The sequence below is a fragment of the Oryx dammah genome, unplaced genomic scaffold, assembly GCF_014754425.2.
Source record: "Oryx dammah isolate SB20612 unplaced genomic scaffold, SCBI_Odam_1.1 HiC_scaffold_25, whole genome shotgun sequence".
NCBI lineage: Eukaryota > Metazoa > Chordata > Mammalia > Artiodactyla > Bovidae > Oryx > Oryx dammah.
Genome location: NW_024070209.1, coordinates 67,352,053 through 67,374,610, shown reverse-complemented (window position 1 = coordinate 67,374,610; position 22,558 = coordinate 67,352,053). Strand labels below are relative to the sequence as shown.

The following is a 22,558-nucleotide window of genomic DNA, read 5'->3' as shown; positions in this document are numbered from 1 at the left end:
TTTTGGTAGCACTGTGCAGCATGCAAGATCTTAGCTCCCCGACCAGGGATCAAACTTGTGCCTGCTGCAGTGAAAGAAGAGTCTTTATCCCTGGACCGCCAGGGAAGTCCCTAGTATTAAATGTAGTTGCCATGCTGTACATTACACCCTCATGACTTATTTATTTCATAACAGAGCCTGTACTTTTTGGCCTCCTTCACCGATCTTGCCCACCTCCACCCCTGCCTCTGGCAACAACCAGGCTATTCTCTGTATCTATAAGCTTGATTTTTCCTTGGTTGTTGTTTGTTTAACTCCACATATAAGTGAGATTATATAGTATTTGTCTTTTTCTTTCTGGCTTATTTCAGGCAGCATATAGCTCTCTAGATCGATCCACATTTTTGCACATGGTAAGATTTCATTCTTTTTATGGCTAGAGAGCATTCTTCTTCTGTACATATACACAATCATTTTTTTCATTCATCTATTGATGGGTTCTTAGGCTGTTTCTATTTCTTCACTATTGTAAATAATACTCCTATGAATATGGTGGTACATATGTCTTTTTGAGTCAGTGTTCTCATTTTTGAGGGGCAGATAGAAGAAGTGAAATTGCTGGATCATGAAGTAGTTCTATTTTTATTCTGTTTGAGGAAACTCCATACTGTTTTCCATAGTGGCTACACCAATTTACATTCCCACCAACAGTGAACAAAGGTTGCCTTTTCTTCACATCCTTGCCAACACTTGCTGTTTGTCATCTTTTTGATGACAGCCATTCTGACAGGAATGAGGTGATATCTCATTGTGGTTTTGACTTGCATTTCCCTGATGACTAGTGATGTTGAGCATCATTTCATGTGTCTGTTGGACATTTGGATGTCTTTGGAAAAATATCTATTCAGATCTTCTGCCCATTTTAAAACTGCACTGTTTGGTTACTTCTATTAAGTTGTACAGGTTATTTTTATATTTTAGATACTAACTTTTTATCAGATATCTGATTTGCAAATATTTCCTCTCATTGAATAGGTTGCCTTTTCATTTTGCTGATGGTTTCTTTTGCTGTGCAGAAGCTTTTTAGTTTGATACAGTACTACTTGTTTATTTTTACTTTTGTTGCTTTAGCTTTCAGCATCAGATTAAAAAAATCATTGCTAAGACCCATGTAAGGCAGCTTATCACCTATGTTTTCTTCTAGGAACTTTATGGTTTCAGGTCTTACTTTGAAGTCATTAATTCATTTTGAGTGAATTGTTGTGTATGGAGTAAGGTAGTCGGTTCTGGTTCATTCTTTCGCTTAGGGCTATTCAGTTTTCCCAACAAAATTTATTGAAGAGACTATCTTTTGCCCATTGTATATTCTTGGCTCCTTTTTCATAAGTTAATTGACCATACATGTGTAGGTTTATTTCTCAGATTTCTCTTCTATTCCATTGATCTGTATGTCTGTTTTAATGCCAATACCATACTCTTTTGATTACTGTAGCTTTGTAATATGAATTGCATGGTTTTAAAAAATCATACAGACCTAGAGTCAAAGAGCCCAATTCCATCAGTTATGTAATCTTATACAAGTTATTTAAATCTGAGAATCAGTCTCCTAGTCTATAAAACAGAAGTAATATCTACTTTATAGATTTATTATAAGGAAAAAAATGTAAAGTAGTTAGCACAATGCCTAGCACCTGGCAAGCCCACAAAAAAAGTGACAGTGGATATTAATGTTTCAGGAATAAATTGTTCACTAACTCTTCATTTAAATTCAGGATCCAGGATAAGAAAGCTGAGGTACATATAGACAATGGAATATTACTCAGCCATTAAAAAGAATTCCTTTGAATCAGTTCTAATGAGGTGGATGAAACTGGAGCCTATTATACAGAGTGAAGTAAGGAAGAAAGAAAAACACCAATACAGTGTACATGTATATGGAATTTAGAAAGATGGTAATGATGACCCTATATGCAAGACAGCAAAAGAGACACAGATGTAAAGAACAGTCTTTTGGACTCTGGGAGAAGGCGAGGGTGGGATGATTTGAGAGAATAGCATTGAAACACGTATATTATCGTATGTGAAACAGATCACCAGTCCAGGTTCGATGCATGAGACAGGGTGCTCAGGGCTGGTGCACTGGGATGACCCTGAGGGATGGAATGGGGAGGGAGGTGGGTGGGGGGTTCAGGATGGGGGACACATGTACATCCATGGCTGATTCATGTCAATGTATGACAAAAACCACTACAATATTGTAAAGTAATTAGCCTCCAATTAAAGTAAATAAGTTAATTTAAAAAACTAAATTCAGGATTCACCTGGGCTATGGAAGTTCCTTCCAGCATACCCCCAAATGTTCTCCTAGAGGTAGCTGAAATTCACATAAGCATCTGAGAGTTTTAATATCTTCTCCTTCCTCAAAGCTTCTGGATTGAAGGCAATTTCCTGTATCTCCTTATGGGATGGGCCTCTCTGAACAGTCTTCAGAACTCTTAGGACTCATAAACTCCTTTCACTTCTAGTGAAAGCAAAAGGTTCTTTCCTATACAATCCTGAGTGCTTTATTGTTGTTCAGTCGTTAAATTGTGTCTGACTCTTTGAGACCCCATGAAGTGCAGCATGTCAGGCTCATCTCTTCTCTGCTCTCTCCTGGAGTTCGCTCAAATTCAGGTCCATTGAGTCAGTGATGTGATCTAACCATCTCATCCTCTGCCCCTCATCCTGAATGGGACAAATCTCTCTCTAAGGTCATATACTGGTTAACAAAGTCTAGATCCAAATTGTGTAGGTTCAAATCCCGGTTCTGTCATTTATTATCTATGGGAACTTGAGCAAGATATTGACTTCTCTGAGCCTCAATTTCCTTGTCCATAACATGGGAATAGCAATACTTAGTTCATATGGTTATTGTAAGGATTCGATGACATACTTCATGTAAAGAGTTTTGAACAGTGTTTGGCCCCTGGTAAGGACAAAACCAGGTCCTTACTAGGTTTTATTAGTTATTATTTTTAGTGTTATCTGGTCACAGTAAAAATACCATTAGTTGGTTTCAGGGCAGCCATCTGTGGGCTGGATACCAGGGAAGCAACTGCCTCTTAGGGTTTGGTATTAGTTTTACCCATTTTACATAGGTTGTATTAAATGTTCTCTTTGGGGAAGTAAAAATGTGAGGTCAACAAAGCATAGGCAGGTCCCTTTATCTCCTAGTGATTCAGAAGACACTCTGTGATTTTGTGGGGGCAGCCACACCATGGTCCCAATGTTAGAAAATCTGAAACCCAGGGGTGCTAATATACTGATGCCCCAAGCCAGCCCCAAGCCCCAGGTATCTCTGCAAGAAACTTCTGCTATTAAAGGCACCTGTGGGAATCTTTTTTCATAACAAATTCCAGCTTGGCCAATATCCATTGAAATATAAGAAGATGTCCACCAACTTGGCCTGTCTTATTGGCAAAAGAGAAGAAAGAAGCTGCAGTTCTACTAACCTGGGCATCCTGCCTCACGAGAGCATCATCCAGATAATTGCTTTCATCCCTGCCTCCCTGAGAATGAGAAAAACAAACCACAGAGATTGAGAGAGGATCCAAGAAGATTTGGGTGCTCTGATAAGACAGAATGTCTGGGAACCCAAGGACAGGGTGATTAGACAGAAGGGGCATAAGTGCAGTTTAGGGAGAAAGGACAGATGTCCTCAAATGTGTTTGCATTACTCCCATGGCTCTGATCTGATCAAACAGAGGGCAAGCCTGATGCTGTGTGGGTGTCTCTGACAACTGAAGGAGCAAGAGGACAAATACGGCCTGGTGAGAGCTCCTTCCAGGACCACACCCTGCTTTTTCCTCCTCTTCCTCCACTCGCATGTCTTCCCAGCCAGCTGACTTAAGTCTCCCTAACTGACAACTTTATGCTGATCAATTCTGCCACATAGGAGCTGGGAAAAGAGGAGAATCAAGAGACCCTGGGCCCAACAGCGGGGGCCTGAGGAGCACCCAAAAGTGCCCTGTCCCTCACCAACACCAGGAGGGCAGGACTGAAGAGAGAGGAATCCCAAAGTGTGGCAAAATGGGCTACTTTTCTCTGATTTGTTACACTATTTTATCGCCAGGCTATTCCAATATGCTACAATCTAGGCATGGCTCTGCAGTGGTAAATCTGGGAGGAAAAGAAAAAGTGGGCAGGAAGTAAGAAAAGCAGGCTGGTTGGGACCTCCCTGGTGGTCCAGTGGTTAAGAATCTGCATTCCAAAGCAGGGGATTCAGGTTCGATCCCTGGTTGGTGAACTAACATCCCACATGCTGCGAAGCAACTAAGCTCGAGTGCCACAACTACTGAGCTTGTGTGCACTAGGCCCCATGCCACATCTAGGGAAGCCCTCACACCACAACTAGAGAAAGACGGCATGCCACAACAAAGAGCCCCACACCACAAAGGAGACCCAGCACAGCCAAAATAAAAAAATAAAATAAAATGAAGAGAAAAGCAGGCTGGCATTATTAAGTAAACATCAGAGACATAGCAAGGTGGGAGTTGGAGATGCTTTCCAGGCTTCTGCTTTGGTTGTTGGAAGAACAGAAACAACAGTAATAGAAAAAGATGAGGGAGGAAGAAGAGCTGGTTTGGAGGCAAAATGAGTTCAAGCACAGTTTAGGAGGGCTGAGCAGACGGAGGTGATGGCAGAATATCCACAAGGAAACAGGGAGAAGGCAGTGAGAAATGAGAGTCTCACACTCCGGAAGGAGGTCAGGCCTAAAGATAAAATTGTGAAGTTGTGTGAAATGCTTGTAAATCCATCTCTCTTTTCTGGCATCCCTGCCCCCACACTGGCCCAGACCTGCTTTCTTCATAATATCTGGAATACCAAGGTAACCTCCTGCCTGGGCTCCCCTCCTCCAGTTCAATTCACTGGAACACCGCTATAACATTACTCTTCTAAGAAGTTCCAATCACATCACTACTGCTTCAAAACCTTCAGAGGCTCCCCACAGCTCTCCGAAAAAAAGCACAAACTCTCCCCAACATGGGACCCCTGTTCATTTTCCCACCTGGCTCCTAGAATTACTAGTCCAGAGGCTCAGCCAACTGTTCCCTGAACCCGATCCGTGTTTCCTGACTCCTTGTCTTGTCCTCACTGTTCTTTCTGCCTGGAATGTACCCCCACAGACCTGTGCCTCTTGACATTCCAGCAACCCTCCCAGTCCTCTCTCAGCCAGCACCTCTGCCATGAAGCCTTTTCTTTGTTTCTGCAACCAAAATCTCTCCTTGAACCTTTCTTCTACTCTGTGCCTCTTTTTGGGCACATACTTTCATGCATTTATTATAGCGACACATGGGCCTGCTAGATCCCCTTCTGACAATATAAATTCTTAAAGCCCAGGACTGCCTTTTAACCACATTCCTAACTTTCAGTGCACTGAGAAATGATTGTCTGGCGTATATTAGGTACTTGTATGCATAAATGAGAAAAAATGGGGATGCATGACTAGCTAGAGTCTTTAAAGGAGAGAATATAAAATAACAGAGAGGCTTCAGAAAAACACAGGGGAAAATTCCCATTTGGGAGGTTGAAAGGTTGAGAAAGGCTGGAAGAGCCGGTAGAGAGTGAACGTCTCAATAAACCATCACCCCCCACCCCCACTCCCCCACCCCCGCCCCATCAAAGGTGGGAGCGACTCACAGCGGACAGAGACACCAGCACGCGCTGGAACATGAATGACGTGTCAGAGCGAATATCATCTTCAAGGCTCCGCCCATATTCTAGCAAGAGAGTCAAATTAGTGACATCAGAGTGAAGATCTCTGCCCAACACCGGGTCATACTCCAGAGTCTTCCGCCCTCTCCTTGACCAGCCTGATTACTGAAGCAGCTCATCGTGAGGTTTTTCAGCCCATACACAGCTGATGAAAAACTAAAGTCTTGTAAAATGGTCAAGAGAAGTTGATGATTAGAGCAGAGACAAGATGCTCTTGTTGCTTACATGGGGGCTTAAGAAGGCGGGGCTGTGATCCCCTCTTTGGCGGTTCCTACTGTCTAGGGATCTGTTCTGAATGTGGTTTGCAGTGACACAGAGCTGGTTAAGCAGCATGAGGAAAGGCAAACAGGGCGGAGCTCCTGAACCTGTGTTTGGGGACAAGCAGCGGGCTGTCCACAGGGAGAAGACCACAGGCCGTCAGCGCTAGAACCAGACTCCCAGGTTTCGACCCTCCCACTCTGAACACCTACCAAAAAACTCTTACTATTTGTTTTCTTTCTACTGAACTGTACGTTTATTACAGAAAACAGGAAAAACTGAATGAGTTAAATGAAGTGGCAGGGGCGGGGCACAGGGAGGCAGTGAACAAAACCTCATCTAATCACCCAGAAATAATCACTGATAAGATTTTGGTGAATATCCTTCCTCATTTTCCCCACATCACATATTATTTTTGTTTCTTTAAGAAATGGGATCACAGCATCTCATTTTATGATTTGTCTTTTTCCCTTATTCGTATACCATACCACTCATTGTAACTTAATAACATCCCCCGATATACATTTTGATGATTATGTTGTATGGATGTGCCGTATTTTGTTTAGCCACTCTGCTGGACATTTTAAGCTAATATAGATGACACTGTGGGATCTGAACCTTTGGACATTTTTTATTATATTCTTAGGTCAAAAAGACATGCCTCTTTTAAAGGCTCCTCTGGAGATTTTTAAGAGGGGAGTCTTGCCACTGGAGGTGGCTGTGGGACCTACAGCCTAGTCTGAAGGTAAGAAATTGAGGAGATTGCTCCTCTAGGCCACTCCCTAGAAAGCTACAATTCAGTGGTGCCACCACATTTGCATAAACACCTTTGATTCTCTGCTTGATACTAAAGAACAGCTTTTCAGCTTTCAGGGTAGTAAACACTTCACTGGATAGCCTAAGAAGAGAGGCAGGTACACCTGAGAAGTCTCGAAAAGCCAACAGTCATCTGGATGGACAGGGATCTGCCTGACAGCGGAGCTTGTAGCTGAGGCTCCCTCGTGGTCAGTGTTTCAGTGGGTAACCTCCCACTCCAGTCTACTTCTCAGAGGACAGGGCCTCCACCAAGACCCCTGAGGATGCTACATACGCAGCTGGTAGGTCTGGTTTATGCGCCGGATCTCCTCGGGTGTCCGGGAGGCCAGGATCTCAATCAAGCAGCCCTCATCCGTGCCAGCTCCCTAAATGTAAAAGCCAGAGGAGAGGGTGTTATGAGTCAGGTTACCAAGTTGAGTCCCAGACACAGGAGGAATACAACCAGAAATCTGCAGAGAATAAAGACAACTCACCTAGTTCCAGCAATAGGATTTGCTCATTTTTAACTTTCCTATCCAGATTCCAACATGTTTATTAGTCATAACAAACATTTCATGGGCTATTTTTGAGTGTTGGTTAGGAATAATTTCTACCCTCTGGGGATTTTGTCTTGCCTTGGTCTCCCCTGTACTTTTCCTTTGAAGGGCAGAATCTTCTGGCAAAGGCTGTTATCTCTGTTTCCCAGTGACTAGCCCAGAATCTTCCATGAGCCTGAATATTCATTGACGTGAGGGAGGAAGGCAGTCATAATTGAATTTTGTACTTGGTTGCTAAAAATTGGCAGAGCCTGGTGTAGGGCACAGTGGCTCTAGCATCTTGGGAGGCTGAGAACTCTTGGCAGGTTCTGAGTTTACAGCAGCCCGAGAGGCCCTCACGGTGTCAGTCAAAAGTTCCATATCTTAAAATAGGAGCTAATATGGCAAGAAATTGTCTGGAGTTACACAAGCCCCACTCCAGTACTCTTGCCTGGAAAATCCCATGGACGGAGGAGCCTGGTAGGCTGCAGTCCACGGGGTCGCTAATGAGCGACTCCCCTTTCACTTTTCACTTTAATGCATTGGAGAAGGAAATGGCAACCCACTCCAGTGTTCTTGCCTGGAGAATCCCAGGGACGGGGGAGCCTGGTGGGCTGCCATCTATGGGGTTGCACCGAGTCAGACACGACTGAAGCGACTTAGCAGCAGCAGCAGCAACACAACAAGCACAAGTATAATCACTCCCCAGTGGGCCACAGGGAGGAAAGAATTTCTTAACTTTTGGGGAAACAACTTTGAAGTTACAGTCGCTAGATTGTAATGTCCTGTTTTGAAGTTGTCTTAAATGAAGGAAAATCCTTCCCTTATACCCTCCTCCTCCACACTCTCAGGCCTCTATCACGGCTTCTTGAGAAAGCCCGGTGGCGGTCCGCCTTTGCACTCCCAACCCCAAGAGCAGGAGGAGAGGAGCACGAACCTTCATGGCCTTTCGCAGCTCCTGCACGTCGTACAGCACTGTGGGTGTCATCATCCCCAGGATCACCTGCTCGAAGTTGCCACTCAGTTCCGACTTCAAGTCGTCCATCAGGTCCTGGGACACAAGCAAGTGCTCCGCTTAGCTGCTCCAGTAACAGAAACCAGCCGCCCTCGGTGAGGTCCAGGGATGGCTGAGGTCTCCAAGACCCTCTCAGGGGGCTCACGTCCTCAAAACCATCTTCATAAGAACACTAAGACATTGGGATCTGACATTACACCCTCATCCCCTCACAGCTGTCCGGTGGAGCTTTCCAAAGCCTGCTCAACGCGTCTACAGATCCACAGTTATGTGAAAAGGCTATGAAAATACTCCTCCCCTTCCCAACTACCTATCTGTACAAGACCAGGTTTTCTTCCTATTGTAACCAACACCAGGTATCGCAACAAGGTGAATGCAGAAGCACATATGAGAATCCAGCTGTCTTGCATTAAGCAGACACCAGCAGGGACATTACTTTGTCAACAAAGGTCCGTCTAGTCAAGGCTATGGTTTTTCCAGTGTCATGTATGGATGTGAGAGCTGGACTGTGAAGAAGGCTGAGCGCCGAAGAATTGATGCTTTTGAACTGTGGTGTTGAAGAAGACTCTTGAGAGTCCCTTGGACTGCAAGGAGATCCAACCAGTCCACCCTAAAGAAGATCAGTCCTGGGTGTTCACTGGAAGGACTGATGCTGAAGCTGAAACTCCAATATTTTGGCCACCTGATGCGAAGGGTTGACTCATTGGAAAAGACCCTGATGCTGGGAGGGACTGGGGGCAGGAGGAGAAGGGGACAACAGAGGATGAGATGGCTGGATGGCATCACTGACTCGATGGACACGAGTTTGGGTAAACTCCGGGAGTTGATGACGGACAGGGAGGCCTGGCGTGCTGCGATTCATGGGGTCGCAAAGAGTTGGACATGACTGAGCGGCTGAACTGAACTGAACTGAACTGAAAAGAGATTTGAAAATATAAAACAACAGCAATCATCTCACTACTATTTTTTTTGTTTTGGAATATAAAGCTATTTTTCCTGAAATTGTTATTTTTGCTAGCATGCAATGAGTTTTTATTGTTTTTCAAAATAAATTAACAAATGCTTATCTTTAAATATCCTCAGTGTTTATTTCAAATATGGTCAATATTAATAGATGTAACCAGCAAAAACAAAAAAGTCTTCAATAATTTAAGAAGCAAAGGGGTCCGGAGATCAGTGTGTTTGCTTACACCCTGAATATATTTCCAAATCAGTAGTTACCTACAATATTTTTAACAGCTGCAGAAATTTCTATATGTAGATGCAATACAATTTCTTTAATCAATACCCTGTTTCTATTTTTCTACTATTCTTCTAAATAGGCATTTAGTTGCATCCTTGTAATCATTCATGATTAATTCTTAAGGCTCAATTGTTAAAAAGAAATGTAATAATTACTTGGACAAAGGACCAAATTCTAAACACATTTAGTCACATTTCCTCCTACATGTCAGGGAGTTTAAGAACCTGTTTAAGATCAACTAACTAGTAAGGAGGTGATTTCCTTTCAAGTTCAGATCGCAGATTCTTACAAACTTGAGTCCACAAACACTATATTTTAATCTATTGTACCTATTTTTATGTTAATCCACATGTATCAAACAGATGAATGAACAAATAAATTAGCATTCAGTCAATCTGTTAAGGTTGCTCACCTTAACAAACTGCTGTCAGAGCAGCTTAGTTCTAAAGCTGAATAAATCAACCCCAAATACGTGGCTACACTTTAGCTTACACACCACATGCATGTTCACTAAATTTCTTTGGGGATGGAGAAGACTTTAAAATGCCCAGAAGATAGTCCAAGCAACCTGATGGGTAGAATCTTGTTCTCTGCTGGTGCCCAGCCAAGGTTGGCATGTAGATGCTCCCCAGAAGAGCTGAGCCAGGCCTGTCCTGCCCAGCAGCTTAATGCCTGTCTTTGGGAAGCAGCCTCATCTGACTTTTATAAATTATCCAGGAACAGAAATACTTATCATGTAGTTAACAGCACTCTGAGACCTGGAGGCACTCACTGATAATGTTTACTCAATAAAAAGATTCTCTAATCACACAGATAGGCTTTCAGTGATATAAGACCAGGTGAATGACTTTGGTAAGTGAGCTGTTGGAAACGAAACTGAGACAGGGTTCCCCAGGGGTGTAGGATTCAAAGCAGAAGGGGAAACATGGTGAGTGAACCACCTCTGAATGCACAAGCCAGTAAAATGCACACACATATATATATACACACACAGAACCCCATTCTACAACTGGCGAGGGTGACCCTCAATTGAGGATCATTCAAAGGAACGAATATATGCCACAAATAGGTTTACATAGAAGAGTCAGAATAGACACTAAATCCTATGAGAGCCTGTTTAGAACAAACTGGATTTAATATTTTAATCGGTTTGGAGGATCTTTGTTCACAAGTGGCCAAAGGAAGTCACCAGATTGAGGGGAGGAACGTGGGAAGCAGAGCCCTGCCTGGTGCTTCAGAGCGGGGTAGGGGCAGTGAGTCCATTCCACAACTAAGTCCCTGCAAGAAATTGTGTGGGAAGAAACTAAACTTAGCCTTGAGCTTTGTGAATCAAGAGCTCTGTGAAATCACTTCTGGCTATGGACAGTGGAGGAACTCTAGAACGTGTTGAAGCTGTTTGTTTGTTTTCAAGAATATCTTTAAACAAGGCAAAAGATCCATCTTTTAAAAACAAATGGCTGGGCTTCCCTGGTGGCTTGGTGGTATAGAATCTGCCTGCCAGTGCAGGAGACATGATTTCTATCCCTGGTCCAGGAAGATCCCACACACTGAGCAGCAACTAAGCCCATGTGCCACAACTATTGAGCCTGTGATTTAGAGCCCCAGAACCATAACTTCTGAAGCCTGGGTGCTCTAGAGCCTGTGCTCCAAAATAGGAAAAGCCACTGCAGTGAGAAGCACAACTAGAGAGAAGCCCTCCGTTCTGCAACTGGAGAAATGCACGCCCAGCAATGATGATCCAGCACAGCCAAAAATGAAAATATAAAATTATTTTTTTAAAAACCCAAAACAAAGGGCCACTACTTCAGGAACCAAGTAGGAAGGGGTCCCTGCTTCCCTGTTGCTTGACAGATCCCTTATCAAGGCGGAGAGCACAGGCCTACCCTGCCAATGGTGGTCTTGTAGGCTGTCCGGATTTCCTGGCGCTGGGCTGTGCTGCGATAGGCCAGGACGTTGATGATGGCATCTTCATCTGTGCCTGGTGGAGAGGAGACAGGGAGGGAGTGCAATTTGAGCGAGGAATGAGAAAGTGGGTTCCTCTGCGGACACTGGCATAACCCTAACACACACAGAGAGCTTTCTAAGAAAAGAAGTTCTTATTCAGAGTGTTTGTCTATTTTGAAGGGAAACAGACACTAGATTTAGTTATATGTTGTTGTTGTTTAGTTGCAAAGTCATGTCCAACTCTTTCACGACCTTATGGACTGTAGCCCGCCAGGCTACTCTCTCCATGGAATTTTCAAGGCAAGAATACTGGAGTGGGTTGCCATTTCCTCCTCCAGGGGATCTGGACCCAGGGATCAAGCCCTTATCTCTTGCATCTCCTGCACTGGCAGTTCGATTCTTAACCACCGAGGCACCAGGGAAGCCCCACTACTTATTTACCACTAGACAAAAAAGTTAAGGTCTCTGAGCATTAGTTTCCTTATCTATAAAGGTGCATGATCACAGTACTTTCCTACCAGGGCTGCTGCAAGTGTTAAATAAAACAAATCAGTGCATTACTTAGCACAATGCCCAGTGCTTGCTAAACAGTCAGTACGTGTTGACCAGGATCACGCATTTCCCCTTCTCTGGAATTCTTCTCAGCGTCTTTGGATCACCCATATTTATCAACCATGTTCTTACCTTTCGCTCCTCACTTTTATCTCTTTATTATCTCCTCTGAGTTTTGAAACAGTTCAAATTCATTTTCAAAATTCACCATTTGGCACTTCATAGGGTTTGAATTGGCGGCTGATAGTATCTACTCCTTTTTAAGATCTGTAATTGTGTTTTTCTTTTCCAAGCTCTCTTTCCTGATCTCTGATTAGAAAGCTTCTTAACTTTATTAAAAGTTTTCATTTGAGTGATTCTTATGGGAAACTACTTCTTATCTTTTGGAAATGTTCACAATAAATAAAAATAGAATTTTGTGCTCTTATTTCCTGAAAAAAATAAAAGTCATTTGAACTTTTTGTTGTTGCAAATGTCACAGTGTGTGTGTATGTGCTCAGTTGGTCAGTCATGTCCAGCTCTTTGTGGCCCCATGGACTGTAGCCTGTCAGGGTTCTCTGTCCATGGAATTTTCCGGGCAAGAATACTGGAGTGGATTGCCATTTCCTCCTCCAAGAAATCTGCCCGACCCAGGGATCAAACCCTCGTCTCTTGCATAACCTGCATTGACAGGCAAATTCTTTACCACTGGGCCACTGGGAAGCCCTGTGCAAATGTTATAGAAACCAACTCATTTTCCTTTTTTTTTTTTTTTTACACATATATACATTTCAAAAATTATTCTTTTCCATTATGGTTTATCAAAGGACATTCAATATAGTTCTCTGTGTTACACATTAGGGCCTTGTTGTTTATCCATTCTAAATTGCAATACTTTTTTGCATCTACCAACCACAAACTCTCAATCCGTCTCTCCCTGCCTCCTCCTTGGCAACCACAAGTCTGTTCTCTATGTCTTCAAGTATATTTTGTAGATGGGTTCATTTGTGCCATATTTTAGATTCCACATATAACTGATATGTTACTTGTCTTTCTCTTTCTGTCTTAGTTAATTTCCAGTTGCATCCATGTTGCTGCAAATGGCATGATTTTGTTCATTTTGTGGCTGAGCAATATTCCATCGTATATATGTAGCACATCTTCTTTACTGATGTGAAACTTTTTATAACTGCCCATGAATTCCCATGATGCATTATTCTACCAAACTTTTTCACTAGGAATTCAAATTAAAAATGTCATAAATTTTGTTTGTCTGTTTTTTTGCAGCAGCTTTTACAGAGAGACTTTATTCTGATCCTTCAAACTGGCCCCTCATCTTAGTCACACCAAGATGTTCATATATGTTGGGTGAGTGTTCAATTTTTTTTATTGTTTATACTATATGGGGAGTTGTGATGAGTTACAGAGGAGAGTCTATTTAAATATTTCAGGGAGAAATGAAAAATACATACATTCTTTGCAAAATTACAGATTTACAAAAATGTGAGGTGTAGAGAGGAAGCTATAGAATTTTAAGTTTACATACCTTAGGAATCTACTCTCTGTTCTTGTTTTTTCTTTAAAGAGGATAATAGATACAACCTCAGATATGCAGATGATACCACCCTTATGGCAGAAAGTGAAGAAGAACTTAAGAGCCTCTTGATGCAAGTCAAAGACGAGAGTGAAAAAGTTGGCTTAAAACTCAACATTCAGAAAACTAAGATCATGGCATCTGGTCCCATCACTTCATGGCAAATGAGGAAACAATGGAAACAGTGACAGACTTTATTTTGGAGGGTTCTAAAATCACTGCAGATGGTGACTGTAGCCATGAAATTAAAAGATGCTTATTCCTTGGAAGAAAAGTTATGATCAACCTAGGTAGCATATTAAAAAGCAGTAATGTTGGCACATTACTTTGCCAACAAAGGTCCATCTAGTCAAAGCTATGGTTTTTCCAGTAGTCATGTATGGATGTGAGAGTTGGACTATAAAGAAACCTGAGCACCGAAGAACTAATGCTTTTGAACTATGGTGTTGGAGAAGACTCTTGAGAGTCCCTTGGACTGCAAGGAGATCAAACCAGTCAATCCTAAAGGAAATCAGTCCTGAATATTCATTGGAAGGACTGATGCTGAAGCTGAAACTCCAATACTTTGGGCCACCTGATGCAAAGAACTGATTCATTGGAAAAGACCCTGATGCTGGGAAAGATTGAAGGCGGGAGGAGAAGGGGACAACAGAGGATGAGATGGTTGGATGGCATCACTGACTTGATGGACATGAGTTTGAGCAATCTCTGGGAGATGGTGATGGACAGGGAAGCCTGGTGTGCTGCAGTCCATGGGGTTGCAAAGAGTCAGTCATGACTGAGCAACTGAACTGAACTGAATAGATACAACCATCCTTTTTCCAGAACTCTCTTTCAGCTAGGGGAGAAAGTTCATCACCTTTTGCTTTTTTACTCCATTTCTGTGAAAGGCATCACCCTTCTTCTGGTCTGTTAGACGTGAATCCTCAAAATAGCTTTGATTATTTAAACTGCTCTCTTCCTTCACATTCAGAGTTCTTGAATATGCAAAATCTAGCTCTAAAATCCTTTTTGCATCTGTCCCCTCTTTTTAATTCCTACCACGACCACTCCAGTTCAGGATTTCTTCTTAAATAACTATAAAGTTTACCACTAGTAATCTTACCTCCTAATTGGTCTTTCCAGAGTCCTGCCAGATTCATTTTCCTAAAAGGACAAAGTCTCACAGTGTCTTTCTTCTGCTTAGGATACATGATGGCTCCCCACCATCTGTTGGATTTAGTACCAGCACTGGAGTCTGGCCTTTGGGACCCTCAATAGCACCCCAATCACTATTGTAAATATCCACATAACCCAGGTCTCCCGCATTGCAGGCAGAGGCTTTAACCTCTGAGCCATCAGGGCAGACCCCACATAAAAGGATACAGGCAGCCAAATTCAGAGACTTTGCTCTTGAATTCCTATACTTGACCCGACTATACTGTACTCTGTACTCCTAACTTCCTTACCATACCAACCTATTTATTGTCTCCCTAACCCCCTCCATCTAGCATCCTGATTCTGGCATTTGTTGTTGGCTGGACTATGCCTCTGGGTCAGCCTCCATGTCAGCAGTACCCTAGGACCCCTCTATGGCTCCTGCCTTCCCAGAAGTCTCCTAATCAGCTAACACCTACTTTGCCAGTATACTCCTGCCGCAAGCCATGTATTTATCTTGACTCCCTGAGGCCTCAGCTGAAATGCAAAACAGGGAGATGCTCACTTTCATCCCATGCTTTGCTCATGCAGCTCCATTCACCTGAAGCACATTCTCTCTTGTCTATTTACTGAATAAACTCATCTCCCAAGGCCCATCTCAATTTCTATATCCTCCAAGAAGTTTTGCCTGATGCCCCTAAATGAAATGTGATCCCTCTGACTCCTAATGGGATCTTGTGCCTCTCCATCCCTATCATATTACTAACTGATCGTATTTCCATGAATGTCTTTGACGCCTAGCATCCCTGGATGATTGGACCACAGGATTAGGTTTATAGTCCTTGTCTCCTCTGACTGTCTTTCTCGCATTGGCCCACACAGCAGGCACTGAAAACGGTTGGTGGTATCGAATGCCTCCTGACTCTGAGAATTCCGAATGCCATGTGGTCTATGCTCCAAATTACAGTGCTCTTGCTATCCACCAAAGAATTAGGATACACCTGAAAAACGAGTAGGCCAAGTACTTTTTCCATTTTATTTATGAAAAAGGGAAAATGAGAAGATAGATTCAAGGCAATGTCCTATTCAGAGGTAGGCAGCAGGATAGTACAGCAGCTTAAGCTCCAGTTCCAGAGTCAGAATGCCTGGACTTGCCTAGAATCCTGATTTTAACAGACACTTGCCCCAGAGACCTTGGGTAAGTTACTGGATCTCACTAAACCTCAACTTTTTCATTAGTAAAACAAGCTGCTGTCAAAATTAAAACATAATCTATGCAATACATTGTGCCTGACACATAGTAGAGCTTAATAATGGTTATTGTTGCTGCTAGTAATTTGGGGGCTGAACAAGATGAATTCTTTGTGGATAGAAAAACTGGGAAATAACGCCTCATGGTCAAATGTCTTTATCCAAATCTTAAGGAGATTTTAAAAGCAGGTATGAAACAGAGAGCACCTCTCTGGACAAATGTCCACTCAGGCAAGTCTGGAGGGAGGGTCTAGGTCAGTGGAACCTTCAGTGCCGGGCATGGCTATGTCCACCCGGAGGGAGGCCTTGGCCCTTGGGAGCTCCCAGAGGTTGGTGCACTGGAAGACAAGCCCTTCTGGTCACATACACATAACCTTGTCACATAAAGTCCTACACACTGCCTGGGGGTACTGTCCCAGACACACCTGTCACAGGAGCAAAGAACAGGGGCCTGACTCAAGGGAAAGAATGTGGACTTAGAGTTGGCAGGCCTCATCAAGAAGGGCTCTTTGAGCGTGACTCAAGGTTCAGCTCCACTTACTCTGTATCTTATTACCTAACTTCTCTGAGTCTCAGTTTCCCGTCTGTAAAATGGGACAAGAATAACAACTGCACCAGCTGCTCTCATTGTATCGTGGGATTATTGTGCCTACCCATTCACATAATATTTGTCAAAACGCTTTGTTAACCTTCTGGCACAACATGCATGCCTGGGTTAACTAGAAGACAAATACATTTCTCAAATTTGATAGATTTATAATGCTGGAATGAAATTAATTGGGGAAGTCTAGAATGAGTTCATCACATTTAAAAGTCTATAGCAAAAGCCCTCCATTCCAGTTTGCCTTGAAAAGTCACCTTGTCCCCACTGTGTTTTCTTAGAGGGAGACATACATTTGCTTATGGACACAAGGCCCTCTGGGAGACTCTGGGATGTGGGACACACACGGGATGTTCACCGCCAGTTGGACACTTACCAAGTCCTTTCATGGCCTTCCTCAGGGCCTGGGCATCCTCGGCAGCGTTGAAGCCTGAACTGGCTTTGACAGTGCCTCCCTTGGCTGCCTGAGTGCACAAAGAAAGACAGAAAGATGTGACCAAGAGGCGCCTTCCTACCAGCACAGTGGCATCTCGCGCAACAAATGTTTGTGAGCACCCACCACGGGCGAGACACTCATCCAGCGGTGGGGACACAGCAGTGACTGGGAGAGATGAGGCTCTTGTTCCCTTGCGGGTGATGTTCAAGTTCAGCCAGAGGTAGACAGTAAAGAAGCCAATAAATAAATATTCTACCAGGCAGTCCTAGGTGAAAAGGGCTACAGCGCCGAGAGAGGTGAGGGGCTGCCCAGAGGAGTGGCATTCAGGCTGAGGTCTGAGTGACAGGAAGCAGCTGACTATGCAAAGATCCGGGGGGAAAGTGTTGCAGGGCAGCGGTAACAGCTGAGGCAATGGCCCTGAGGCTGGAGCTGGCTTCTGAGGGAGGAGGGGAACAGAGGCCAGTGGGACTCGAGTAGGAGGGCAAGCTGGGGAGGGGTAAGATAAGTGACACCATTACCTCTGAAGTAATCTTGTCTCCCCAGAAAGTGGGAAATCAAACCTGAATCCAATCAAGCCTCTTGGGTCAAACACCAATTTATGATAAAGAAGAGAAGGAGGAAAATGTTAGCCCACACAACAGGGCTGTTATCAGCACAATCCAGACTATGAGCAACACTACTTGATGAATGCCCTGGGTTCTTTAACAAACAAATTGCAAGAAGAATTAGAAAAGAGAGAAGTGGAGGGGAAATATAGCTTGAAAGAGATTAAAAATGCACTTCAGTAATCATAATGGGTAAACCTTATTGGAATCCTGAATCAAGTAGTAAAAAAAAAAAAATGACATTTATGAGGTAATTGGACAATTTTTAAAAAGTAAGCTGGATGTTTTTATATTATTTGCCTACTTGAATTTCTTCCTTTTTCATAACGGCATTTAGGGTACCAAATTTAGGCCACTTTGCTCCTTTTCCAAGAAAGGGAGGGAAATAGATACCACCTTACATAAAAGTGGGGAGATGAATGTAGAGGGGCAGTTGGCTCCAGAGGCTTGCATTCCAGCACTACAACCACACGGAAGAGAGCACGCTGCTGCTGCTGTTCAGTCGCTCAGTCGTATCCGACTCTTTGTGACCCCATGGACCGTAGCCCACCAGGCTCTTCTGTCCATGGGATTTCCCAGGCAAGAACACTGGAGTGGGGTGCCATTTCCTTCTCCAGGGAATTTCCCTGACCCAGGGATTGAACCCATGTCTCCTGCACTGGCAGGAGGATTCTTTACCACTGAGCCCCCTGGGAAGCCCTGAACATGGATTTGATATTTGATGCCATTAAGCAATTAATATTAACACTTTTAGATGGGATAATGTCTTTGTGCTTATATTTTATTTTTTCAGGAGTCGAATCTTATACACATTGAAAGAGTTTACAGATGAGAAGATAAGAGGATTGGAATTTGCTTCAAAATTGCAGGTTGGGGGAAGTGGAGACACAGAAGAAACAGGTTGACCATGAATGAATAGTAATAATAATACAATATTATTAATATATATGAGTCATGATTATATAATAATTATTGACCATGAGTCAATAATAATTATAGGTACAAAGGGGTTCTTTTTATTATTCAATCTGCTTTTGTATGTGTGTACACTTTTCTGTAATAAAATAAGAGACATGACAAGGACATGACAAGAATGAGAGTCTTCACAAGCTGGTGAGAAGTGAAAGGTATTAGTGGCTCAGCTCAGTTCAGTTCAGTCATTCACTCGTGTCTGACTCTTTGTGACCCCATGAATCGCAGCATGCCAGGCCTCCCTGTCCATCACCAACTCCCAGAGTTCACTCAGACTCACGTCCATGGAGTCAGTGATGCCATCCAGCCATCTCATCCTCTGTCGTCCTCTTCTCCTCCTGCCCCCAATCCCTCCCAGCATCAGAGTCTTTTCCAGTGAGTCAACTCTTCGCATGAGGTGGCCAAAGTACTGGAGTTTCAGCTTCAGCATCATTCCCTCCAAAGAAATCCCAGGGCTGATCTCCTTCAGAATGGACTGGTTGGATCACCTTGCAGTCCAAGGGACTCTCAAGAGTCTTCTCCAACACCATAGTTCAAAAGCATCAATTCTTTGGCACTCAGCTTTCTTCACAGTCCAACTCTCACGTCCATACATGACCACTGGAAAAACCATAGCCTTGACTAGACGGACCTTTGTTGGAAAAGCAATGTCTCTGCTTTTCAATAGGCTGTCTAGGTTGGTCATAACTTTTCTTCCAAGGAGTAAGCGTCTTTTAATTTCATGGTTGCAGTCACCATCTGCAGTGATTTTGGAGCCCCCCAAAATAAAGTCTGACACTGTTTCCACTGTTTCCCCATCTATTTCCCATGAAGTTAGGGGACCAGAGGCCATGATCTTCGTTTTCTGAATGTTGAGCTTTAAGCCAACTTTTTCACTCTCCTCTTTCACTTTCATCAAGAGGCTTTTTAGTTCCTCTTCACTTTCTGCCATAAGGGTGGTGTCATCTGCATATCTGAGGTTATTGATATTTCTCCCGGCAATCTTGATTCCAGCTTGTGCTTCTTCCAGCCCAACATTTTTCATGATGTACTCTGCATATAAGCTCAGTCATGTCTAACTCTTTGCAACCCCATGGACGGTAGCCCATCAGGTTCCTCTGCCATGGGATTTTCCAGACAAGAATACTGGAGTGGGTTGCCATTTCCTTCTCTAGGGGATCTTTCTGACCCAGGGATTAAACTCGGGTGTCCTGCACTGCAGGCAGACTCTTTACCATCTGAGCTTCCAGGGGAGCCCAAAGTCAGTGAGGATTTTCTATTTTATTCTAAATGTGTTAGGTCTTCAGCAAAGGGATGGAGGATATGATCTAATTTACACATTTAAAAGATCAGTTGGTCCTCTGTATAGAGATACAGAGACCAGTTGAGAATCTGGGCCAGGATCCAGGGATATGATGATAAATGAGGGTGAAATAGCAAAAATGGACACAGACAGACTCAGCACGTTTTGGAGGAAAGGAGGCAGAACTTGCTGAGGGACTGATGTGGGAGGTGAGGAAAGAAAAGAAGCAAGTGAAACTCTAAATCATTTCCTTAAGTAGCCAACTAGAGAGTGGTATCATTTACACACATGAGGAAAGCTGGAGACTACCAGATTTGAGATGGCAGTGAGGAGAGGGATTTAGAAATTCTATTTTCAAAAAGTTAAGTTTGGGATGTTCGTTAAACATCCAAGTGGAGTCTAGAATGGTTGGTTGTACAACGTACATCTAGAGAGCAAGTCTCCAGTAACACATTTAAGACATATCAGCGTTTGGATGGTAGCAGACAAAATGACCTGGGGAGAAACTGAAGAACAGGGGTCCTAGGACAAGCCTAGACCTCTCTAGCAGCATAATGTTAGCAGAGAAGGATCCGAATGGATGGCCAAGAAGGACTGGCCCTTGAGGGGCCAATAAAAGGAATGTGTGTTGTCCAGAGGCTAAGGAAGGAGGGAGAGGTCAATGCCTGCTAAGGTAGGTGTGAGCAGAGGGTACAGAAAGGATGCTCAGATCTGGGAACATGGAAGGTCCTGGTGCCCCTGACAAGAGCTTCAGCAGTGGAATGGAGGAGACAGAAGCCTGACGGTGTGGCAGAGGGAAGAAGGGGGCATCATGAGGAGGAGATAGCAGCTCTAGATACCGAAGGTGAGGACTAGCATCACCAGAAATCAGCATGCCTTAAAGTGAGACACACTCTGATGTGTATAAGGGATAAAAAGTTAGGAGAGATCAGGAGATTCTGCAAATACATACTAAAAACTAAAAATGTCAACAAGAAAAACATGGGTTAGTGATGAGTAGGAACCATTTAATTGAATTCTGACTTAGAGATAATGTACTGATGAAGATCAAGGTGCCCTGAGTATTTCTAATGCATTTACTAAATTATTAATGCTATTTTAAAATTGATGCTATTTATAAGGGCTTCCAAGATGCCACTCGTGGTAAAGACCTTGCCTACCTTACCTTGCCTGCAGGAGACATAAGAGACGCAGGTTCAATCCCTAGGTTGGGAAGATTCCTTGGAGGAGGAAATGGCAACCCACTCAGTATTCTTGGCTGGGGAATCTCACAGAAAAGCCTGGTGGGCTACAGTCCATGGGGGTCGCAAAGGGTCAGACATGACTGAAGTGACTTAGCATAATGTATGTGAGGCGGCATAGAGAAATACGTATGATTCAATATAAAATAGATGAAAAAAATCAGTGAATGAACAAAGCATAGGAAATTACGGTAAGTTGAGTTCAATTCAGTCACTCAGTCATGTCTGACTCTTTGTGACTCCATGGACCACAGCATGCCAGGCTTCCCTGTCCATCACCTCTCTCAGAGCTTGCTCAAACTCATGTCCATTGAATCAGTGATGCCATCCAACCATCTCATCCTCTGTCGTCCCCTTTTCCTCCCACCCTCAATCTTTCCCAGCATCAGAGTCTTTTCCAATGAATCAGCTCTTCGATCAGGGGGCCCAAGTATTGAAGTTTCAGCTTCAGCATCAGTCCTTCCAATGAATATTCAGGACTGATTTCCTTTAGGATGGACTGGTTTGATCTCCTTGCAGTCCAAGGGACTCTCAAGAGTCTTCTCCAACACCACAGTTCAAAAGCATCAATTCTTCTCTGCTCAGCTTTCTTTATAGTCCAACTCTCACATCCATACATGACTACTGGAGAAACCGTAGCTTTGACTAGATGGACCTTTGTTGGCAAAGTAATGTCTCTGCTTTTGAACATGCTGTTTAAGTTGGTCATAGCTTTTCTTCTAAGGAGCAAACATCTTTTAATTTCATGGCTGCAGTCACCATCTGCAGTGATTTTGGAACCCCAAAAAATAAAGTCTGTCACTGTTTCCACTGTTTCCCCATCTATTTGCCATGAAGTGATGGGACCAGATGCCATGATCTTCGTTTTCTTGAGCTTTAAGCCAACTTTTTCACTCTCCTCTTTCATTTTCATTAAGAGGCTCTTTAGTTCTTCTTTGCTTTCTGCCATAAGGGTGGTGTCATCTGCATATCTGAGGTTAATGATATTTCTCCCGGCAATCTTGATTCCAGCTTGCGCTTCTTCCAGCCCAATGTTTCTCATGATGTACTCTGCACAGAAGTTAAATAAGCAGGGTGACAACATACAGCCTTGACGTACTCCTTTTCCTATCTGGAACCAGCCTGTTGTTTCATGTCCAGTTCTAACTGTTGCTTCCTGACCTGCATACAGATTTCTCAAGAGGCAGGTCGGGTGATCTGGTATTCCCATCTCTTTAAGAACTTTCCACAGTTTGTCGTGATCCACACACTCAAAGTCTTTGGCATAGTCAATAAAGCAGAAATAGATGTTTTTCTGGAACTCTGTTGCTTTTTCGATGATCCAACAGATGTTGGCAAGTTGATCTCTGGTTCCTCTGCCTTTTCTTAATCCAGTTTGAACATC

General features: G+C 43.4%; 1 protein-coding gene across 1 annotated transcript in view; it reads right to left on the bottom strand.

Annotated features, from left to right (window-relative positions):
* The window catches only part of ANXA4 (annexin A4), a 77,801-nt gene that overhangs the window by 16,930 nt on the left and 38,313 nt on the right, over positions 1-22,558 (bottom strand). The window contains exons 3-8 of the mRNA XM_040224111.1: positions 17,015-17,102; positions 11,464-11,558; positions 8,260-8,373; positions 7,082-7,172; positions 5,659-5,738; positions 3,471-3,527 (exon numbers count right to left, since the gene is read on the bottom strand). Coding sequence (XP_040080045.1) covers positions 3,471-3,527; positions 5,659-5,738; positions 7,082-7,172; positions 8,260-8,373; positions 11,464-11,558; positions 17,015-17,102 — 525 coding nt within the window. The remainder of the gene's footprint in view (positions 1-3,470; positions 3,528-5,658; positions 5,739-7,081; positions 7,173-8,259; positions 8,374-11,463; positions 11,559-17,014; positions 17,103-22,558) is intronic.